The 9,394-nt window shown below is 35.9% G+C and overlaps 1 protein-coding gene across 1 annotated transcript in view; it reads right to left on the reverse strand.

The window, feature by feature from the left end:
* MDFIC2 (MyoD family inhibitor domain containing 2) overlaps window positions 1-8,722 on the reverse strand; it is a 148,618-nt gene extending 139,896 nt beyond the window's left edge. The window contains exons 1-2 of the mRNA XM_051980734.1: window positions 8,606-8,722; window positions 7,840-7,927 (exon numbers count right to left, since the gene is read on the reverse strand). Coding sequence (XP_051836694.1) covers window positions 7,840-7,927 — 88 coding nt within the window. The 5' untranslated portion in view covers window positions 8,606-8,722. The remainder of the gene's footprint in view (window positions 1-7,839; window positions 7,928-8,605) is intronic.
* Between the last annotated feature and the right edge of the window lie 672 nt (window positions 8,723-9,394).

The raw sequence follows: 9,394 nt of genomic DNA on the forward strand, positions 1-9,394 counted from the left end.
TCTTCCAGTTTTATTTCATAATTAAAACAAAATTCAGAACACTATTCATTTGAACTTTATCTTGGTTTATGTTGTGAAGTCTGAACCTTCATTTTTCTCTTGAAGCTAAAAAAAATTCCAATATTGCTTATAGAATAATGATTCCATAGAGAGGCAGTGGAGCATCTGTCATACAGAATTGGCTTCAGAGACAGTAAGACTTCAGTTCTTGTTCTTTCTTTAATCACCTGAGTTCAAATCCAGCTCCAAACACTAATTAGTGATTTTTGGATGAGTCACTTAACCTTTGTCTGCCTCAGTTTCTCTTTCTATAAAATAGGAATAATAATATCTCTGTTTCACAGTGTTGTGGTCAGGATCAAATGAAATTATATTTGTAAGACACTTTGTAAATCTTAAAATAACAAATAAAAGCTATCTATTATCCTCATTTTAAATAGCTTTCTTTTCTGTTGATTTTATTCCAGAATAAATTTTTTATCATATAAAGTTCTTCAATTAAAATTATGCAAATTATTTTTTATGTCTGGTCTTATGTATTATATACAAGGAATTGCATAGGAGTCAGCAGACACCAAGGTTTCAGCAAGTGTGGCAACAAACCTATAAGTTTCAACCCTAAGCTAGTGTCTGCCAGAACTCCTTTGGCAATTTCTGTTGACCCCAGATATTTATGGGACTCAGCTCTGAATTACTTTTACTTTGACATGAATAATTCCAGTAGGCTACAGAGCAAGTAAAGCTGAGGAATTAGTTGAGGAAGTGATCTGCCTGTCCTTAGTCAAACTTTTTTTCTTCTAATTGCTGATTGTTTTAGGAATAACCTAGTCTGAGTCCAGTATCATTTTCTCTCACATAGAAGTTTAGTTTTTGCATGTTGAATAACAACTAAAGCTGGGACTCAGCTGGACAAACTGGAGCATCAAGAGTTTTAAAAATAGAGGATTTTGATATGAGAAGTAGCAGGGAGCTTCTGGAATTTGTTGAATAAGACAGGAATGCTAAATGGTCAGACTGGTGTTTTGGGACCATTAGTTTGGCAATTTGGTGAAGGATAGACTGAACTGAGGACTAAGGTAGAGAGACCAACCAGAAGGCTTTCACAATTGTCCAGGAGTGAGGTGATAAGGGACTGAACCAGGAGAGTGACAGTGGAGGAGGAGAGAAGGGGACATATCCAAGAGACATGATCAGTGTAGAAATGATAGAACTTAATTGGATTTGGGAGATAAGAGCAAGGAGTCAAGAATGCCATCTAGGTTGAGAATGTGGGTGAGTGGAAAATTTGGGCTACCATTGAAAGTAATCAAAAAATTAGAAGTAGGAGAAGATATAGTAGAAGAAGGATGATTTCAATTGTTGACAATTTTAAGTTAAAATGTCTATAGAACATCCAGTTTGAGCTATTTGAAAGATAGTTGGAGATGTGAGGATGAAAATCTGGAGAGGAGAGAGTATTGAAGAAAAGGAGAATAATATATCAAAGGCTACAGAGGCAAGAAGAATGAGGATTTAGAAGAGACCATTGCACTTGGCAATTAAGAGATCATTGGTAACTTTGGAGAAAATAATTTCAGTTGAATGAAGAGGTCACAAATCAGACTGCAGGAAGTTAAGAGAGTGAGAAGAAAGGAAGTGGAAGTAGACATTGCAATTGGCCTTCTAAACGAGTTAGCCATGAAAGGGAAATGGAATATAGGATGATCAAGGAAGAAGTTTTTGTGAATGGAAGACACATGGCTGTGTTTGTAAGCAGTAGGGAAGCAGTCAGTCTACAGGAAATATTGAAGATTAATAAAAGTGAGGCTGAAAGAAGGGGCAATCTGTTGGGGGGAAAAGGGGACAGAATTAAATTATTTGAACATGTTAAGGTGTTTGCCTTGGCAAGGAAGTCTACCTTTTCATGTGAAACAGAATTAAAGGAGATAATATCAGAAGGCATGTAAATCATATGAAATAAAGAACAGGGGAGAAATGGAAACTGAGCATGGCCTCAAATTTTTTGGTTAAATGAAAAGCAGGGGTCTTACTTAGCTGAGAAATTGAAATAAGGGGAGCTTGTGGAAGATTTGAGAAGGGATGAAAAGTTTGTTTTCCTGTAAAACCTTTAGAAATTATTATGAGTGAGATGGTGAATCGATTCAGGAATTATTGTATGAAAGGATTGCTTTGTTGCAGTGAGGGCTCAGTTCAGATTATGCAACATAAACTTGTCATGGGCCAAGTCAGCATGACTTTCTCATTTCCTTGAGCTTTCTTTTGCAGCATGGGAGTAGGAACAAAGGCAGCAAATGTTGGAAGTGATACAAGGGCAGAGTTGGAACACATTATCTTTGGTAGACTAAAGCAGGCAAGAATGGGGTATGAGTTGAGCTGTTTCCCTAAGAATAGCATGCAGGTGGGAGAGAAAATGTCTCATAGTGGAAGTATCAAACAACTAAACACACAACATAGAATGTATAAAGGGGTCTAATATGGTCCTATAGCAGTAGCAGTGATCTATTAAAATACAGTAGCTGAACCCAAGCCATTGTTCTTGACTCCAATGCAGCAACTTCCTCAAACTTGAAATTCTACCACTTATCATTATGTCTTTGCGTTGGCTAGCCCCTTACACCTGAGATGCTCTGGCTCCTCACCTCTGTTTCTTAGTTTCACTGTTTTTTTTTTTTCAAGCCTGAGTATTTATTCCATCTTTTACAAAAAGTCTTCTCCTGCTTCCTAACCACTAATATCTTTCCCCTCAGGTTATCTTCTATCCATTCTATGTCTTATATGTAGCTAGTTATTCACATGTTATTTTTACTGCTAGAATATAAGTTCCTTGAGGGCAAAGATTGTTTTTGCCTTTTTTATTCTCTCAGTTAGGGTCCTTTATTATCACAAGGCAATAATTTTATACAAAGAGAATTTTTGAGTAATTCAAACCAGTTTTCTTAAACTGCAAGACTCTCCTGCTATGGACTCCAAACATGTTAGCCATATACTTTAAATCAAGCCTTAAGGCAGAGCCTATTATTTATAAGAGCACAGATTCACGCTACCAGTTTCCCTCTTGAAAGGAAAAAAAAAGACATTTGTGTTCTAAAACTAACTCATCCTGCTAATTCCCAATTAAGATGTTGTCATCGAGCATCTGGCTCAATTCCCTTTTATGAAATATAGTAAACATAATTTGAGCGCAGCTTAAATGAAGTGTCCAAATGGGATAGCTCAGGTCACCTGGGAAATTAGATTTTTGAGATTATGAGTATAAAATGCCCAAGTTGTACTTTATTGGCAAGTTTTTTAGAAAAAAATCTTTTTGGAAGAAAACCTTTGACTTGTTCATCAGCTTCAGTGTGACACAAGTATGATATTTTGAAAAGGGGAACTTAGTAGAATGAATTTTCGGAGCTGGAGTTAGAAATGTCATTTATTATTGTTCAGTTGTATCTAATTTTTAGTGAACTCATTTCGGGTTTGCTTGGCAAGGATACTAAGGTAGCTTGCCATTTCCTTCTCCAAATCACTTTATGGATGTGGAAACTGAGATAGTGTTAAATGACTTGTCCAGGGTTATACAGCTACTAAATGTCTGAGGCCAGATTGAACTCAAGTTTTCCTGATTCTGGACCTAGTACTCTAGTTACTGTGACATTTAGTTGCCTAGTTTTATATTTAAGTTGGTGCCTTTCTTCTGAAATTAATTCCAATTTATTCTCTATATATCTGTTTCCAATTAGACTTGGATTACCTTGAAAGTAAGAAATATTTTTACTTTTCTTTGTATTTCTAATGCTTTCCATAGTTCCTGGCACATAGTAGGCACTTAATTAATACTTGTTTACTAGACTCTCTTTAGATTCAAATTTTGTATCCGTCTAGGGAAGCATCCAATGGGAAGCAGGTTAATCTCTCTGAGCTTAGTATCCTTATCTAGAGGACAATAATAATTCTTCTAGATCTCTTATTGAACTAAAGTGTGGTAATGAATATAAAATATTTGGTAAATATTTGTTTTAGTTGCCACTATTAAAACCTGGAGGAAAAAATAAGATTTTAAAAATGAGAAGTTTTATAGAATTAAAAGATAAAGAAACCTCAGCACACTAGGAATACATCCATTCTTATTTTCATATATTTGGGTTTTATCACAGTAGTTAAAGGGAGATTTTGGTCCTACTTAGGGAAAATTTTCTACTCCCACATTCATTCTTAAAGTATTCAAAATAGAAGCCATAAAGATGATGCTAAATGGTAATGTTGTTAAATAAAAGCACCTTTGTCTATTAAAAATGTCCTAAAGAGTTTCCAACCATATGGTTTCAATTGTTTCATTCAGAGGGAAATACATAGACATTCAGAATGGGTCAATGACTAACTTGGATTCTGAGGACTATATTTGGATTTCATGTCTGTCTACTTGGGGGGATTTGAGTAAGACATTTAACTAATTGGAATCTTCTTTGCTTCATTTATGAAATGAAGATTGCTCTAGATGACCTCTGAGATTCTATCCCCTTTTAAATCTATGATCCTACAATCTTTATACCAAGGCTGCTATCAGGAACTAGAGCCATCCCTGAAATACATATTTTCTAGAACTAAGAAACTAGACCAAGCCAAGGAGAAGTAGTATTACCATGTAGAGAAATTCTAAAATTATATAAAATATTATAGTTTTCTGTTACTTATAGTATGGGAAATATGAGTAAGGAAGGAAGGAGGTAAATGGTGTGAAAGTATAGAGAAGAGTCATCCTGGAGACATGGCATATTTCTAATCAGATATCTGAAAAATGCTTTCCCAAAAGTCTTTGCTAAGCTATAATTTCTTTGACGTGTCTATTTATTCTATGAGGCTTAATCAGTATTGTTCTGACCATTTCATTATTGAATATGATATTCCCTTCCAATTGGTAAGATGATCTTTTGTTATAGAAAAAAATTAAGAGCAATTACTAATTGACTGAACACATGTATAAGATCTCAGGGAAGGTGTGATACTTGTATCTAGATAGTGATTTAAAATAAATTGTATTTGTCATTTTATTTTAAACTACTTTGTAAAATTAAAGAGTTATAAGAGAAAACTATGCATATTATATTTTGCTTTTGGTATTTTGTTTGAGACTTATGATTTCACTGATAAAAAGTGGAATCCCCCAGGGGACATAGGCAATTGTTCAGCAACTTACAGATTCATTGAGTTGCCAAAGTACATAGATCAATCGATAGATAATGATAGGCAAATAAGTAGATGGGGGTATCAAGTGATGCAATGGATAAAGTTCTAGCCCTAAAGTCAAGGAGACTCCTGAGTTCAAATCTGGCCTCACATTTTTGCTAGCTGTGTGTCCTTGGCCAAGTCACTTAATCCTGTTTGCCTCAGTTTCCTCAGGTGGAAAATGAACTGGAGAAGAAAACTGCAAATCATTCAGTATCTTTGCCAAGAAAACCCCAAATGGGGTCATGGAGAATCCTACTTGACTGCAATGACTCAACAATAACAGAGATAGATAGAAGGATGGATTGGTAAATACATAGATAGATGGGTGGAAGCTAGAACATTTATTAGGCACTTATTATGTGCCAGACACTATATTAAGCACAGCAAATCAAAATAGAAGCAAGTAAGATATTCTTTTTTCCTCAAGTAATTTACATTCTAATAAGGGAAAACACAAACATATAAAGGGAAGCTGGAGGGAGTTATGGTGGAGATTGCTAATAACAAGGAAGTGATGAGGTTAGTTCTTCCCCTATCAGAACCTGAGCACTCCAAGCAGAATTCAAATGTGGTGTGGGAGGTTGGAAGTGGGTTGGAGAACCAAAGTATAAGGAGACAATATAAGATGTACAGATAATTAAATACCAGGGAGACCTGGTTTCTGACAAGACAATGAGACTTATCACAATGAGGGTAAGTGACTTGCTCAGGACCGCACATTTTGCATAAAAAACAGATCTGCCTAACTCTGCAACAAGTTCTCTTTATCCACTAGAGTCCCTCTGTGTGATGCTCTTTCTGTCTTTGTCTCTGTGTCTCTTTGCCTGTCTTTCTGTTTCTGTCTCTCTGTCCATCTGTGTTTTTTCTCTCTCCCTCTTTCTCCTTCCCTCCATTTCTCCCTACCCCTTCTCTTTCTCTCTGTCTACCTCTGCCCATCTATTTTTCCTCTCTGTCTTCCCCCTATTTCCTTCCCTTCCACCTTCTCTGTCTCTGTCTTTGTCTCTCTCTGTCTGTCTCTGCCTTTGCCTCTCTCTCTCTCTCTCGTTCTCTCTCTCTCTCTCTGCGTATCTCTCTCTTTCTTTCTTAGAAGTTTTCAACCTGGAGTCTGTGGAATTCCAAGGGTGCTACGGATAAATTACTGGAGGGTCCATGTCCTTGGATGAGGAGAAAAGCATTTATTTAAATAGAGTTGGCTTCCCTTATAATCTCATGACTTTTATTTTTTATGCATTTTTAAAATGTTTTTTTGAGAAGGGTCCACGAACTTGATCTGATGTCCAAGGGTGCTACAACATGAAAAAAAATGTTGAGTCCCTAATCTCAGAGGAAGGTTACATGCCATGGTGTATAGAGTACTGTGCTTAGTATGAGAAAGACTAGAGATCAAATGCTCCCTCTATTATACACACTAGCCTGGAAAAATTGGGCAAGTCAATACTACTAATAACTGACATTTATCTACCTTTTACTATGTATCAGGCCTTGTGCTAAGTACTTTACAAATATTATCTCATTTGATCCTCATAACAACCTTGGGAAGTGGGTGCCATGATTACCCCCATCTTACCCTCGAAGAAACTGAGCTTAAATAACTTGCCCAGAGTCACAGAGCTAGTAAATTTTGAACTTAGGTTCAAAGTCAAGAGCTCTATTTACTATATCACCAAAGTTTGAGGTATCTACTGAGCCATGGGTCAAGGAATGAAAAAAAAAAACATTTATTAAGTACTTTCTGTTTTCTAGACCTGATACTCAACTTAGAGCTCTTATAAATAATTTTCATTATTTATGAAAATTCTATTTTCATAGATTCTATTTTACGAAGGTGAAAGAAACTCCCAAACCAGTAGTTCCCCTTATTGACAAAATTCTTTGCCATTTTTTTTTTTGCGTGTGTGTGCATATATGTGCCTATATATGTGTTTGGGTAATGTATATGCATACATAAATATACATTTGGATATAGAATATAGCTAAAGATACCTATCTTCACAGGTGTATAAATAGTTATACTATAAGGACATATCGATTTATACGTATATTTCAAGCCATGTATTACGTACACTCTGGTAGCTACCTCATTCTCCCCCTGGGAAAGAAGCTGCTCTAATTGCAGTGAATGGTGATTCTATTTGTAGACTTCAGAGCCTACTGTGTATGTGGTTTGCACCGTTAAGAAAAGAAAGTGTCTTTGCTACTCCTCAAGCTATTTAGCCTCCCTGAGAAATACAAAGGAAAGAAAATTTACACAAAGAACTCAGTTGCAATTGTGCCTTATGTCCATCTCACATAGCAATTGATGGATAATGATGGGGCCACTGATGAGTTTTGTTTTTTCCCAAATAGAGGGGAAAATAATCTTTGATTTTCCTGGGACACAGAACCTGCAATACTTTATTACCAGGGATGCAGAAAACCACCGATTTAGACCATGCTGTTACAAATAAAATAAAACAGATCAATAAAGCAGCAACAAAACAAACACTACCCCTCCTAAATAATAATAACAAAAATATAGAGGAACTTTCAGGCTGAGTAGATTTTTTTTCTCATTCTCTTAAGCCATCTTTGGATAAACAAAAGATAATTTTAAGCTAATGAAAAACCACCAAAAAAATGTGAACTTACCTTCATTCAACCAAGAAATATTATTTTTATCATTTTCAAAATTCTCTGCTGCTCTGATTTTTATCTTTTCCAGCTCAGTTTCTGACATCTGAGTGAAAACAGAATTGATGAAATAAAAAGTTTCATTAACAACTAAAATTCACAATATTGAGCTTCTCTTCCACTATATCTTGATTCTTTGCTGCATTTTTTTTTTGTTCCTTGCCTAACATTCAAACTCTAACGTTATCCATTAGTACTATTCTTAATGCTTTTTCAAATGTTAAATAATTTGTATATTCAGTTACAGTCTTTGGTAACATAAACTGCTATAAATTGTTACAAATGAGCTCAGTAATAAATTCTTAGCGTCGGAGGACAAGCCGTATACATCTATCTAGCCACAGGATTTCAAAAATGATGCATGCTCTGGTTTAATGGGATTCTTAGGTCTCAGTGAGGCAAAACAAGCTACAAAATAAAACCTAATAAGGTAAACAATGATAAAAATCATAAAGGGAACTTTAACAGTGGGTGACCCTCCCACAATACCCCAGGATAACCTTTATTTATCACTTCAGCAATGTATATGGCTTCTTGAGGATGAATTCTAAGGCAGGCAAAGTTACTGTAGCTGAGATTATTAACCGAGAAAGCAATTGAATACATCCAGTTCCTTGAACTTGACTTTAATGTTCTTAGTCAGACAGGACTGTCCGCTCTTCATAGAAAGGATACCTCCTACTTCCTAGGAATCCAAACCCCCAAAGTACCATCAGCTGTTTACCTGGTTGTTCCAAGAGGAGGAGGAGGAGGACTTGAGGGCTCTGGAGCCGTTCTTCTTGTAGACTCCCTTGTTTTCTGTGGGTGTCCAGCATTCCCTCACACTGACAGAAGTGAGCAGAAGAGCAACTACAATCCCTCCCTCCTTCCTTTTGTCCCTCCCTCCCTCCCTGTGTGGTGCTAGGTCTGTAAAGCTGCCAGAGCCATCCAAGTGACTGCTGAGAGCTGGATCTTTTTTTAAAGTTCTTATTAAGCCTTGGCATTCAAGCAGAGTAAAAACCAACTTGAGGGTGACTATTTATTGAAATGCCACTCGACCAAGTAGGATATACCAAATAGACTCTTTTGCTACTGGTTTATAGTTAGGAAGACTTAGGAGAAAATATTCAAGGAATAGAGGGAAAATATCAATCTCTCTCTCCTCCCCCAAAATACAACAACAAATGCAACCAGTTATAGAATATTTGAGCTGAAATAAAGTTAATGAAAGAATCATGAAATGATAGGATCTAGGAGTTTACTATGTCATTACTATTTTGGGCAGCAATTTCCCAATTTTTTCTTGGATGACACTTTGAATAGGAATGTGAAGTTGTTGATACTTTCTAGGAAATATCCAAAAATTATTGAGCACATTGGGGCCAATTGAAGGAAATTTCATGTATTTCAATATCATATTTTATTCTTGAGTAAGTGATTTATATTATTGATTCAGGTGAAACACAATTAGTTGGGGTGATGGGAAAAGGACAAGAATTTGAAGGGCTGCACATGAAGAAATATTGAACTTTTT

Source organism: Antechinus flavipes, chromosome 1 (genome assembly GCF_016432865.1).
Source record: "Antechinus flavipes isolate AdamAnt ecotype Samford, QLD, Australia chromosome 1, AdamAnt_v2, whole genome shotgun sequence".
NCBI lineage: Eukaryota > Metazoa > Chordata > Mammalia > Dasyuromorphia > Dasyuridae > Antechinus > Antechinus flavipes.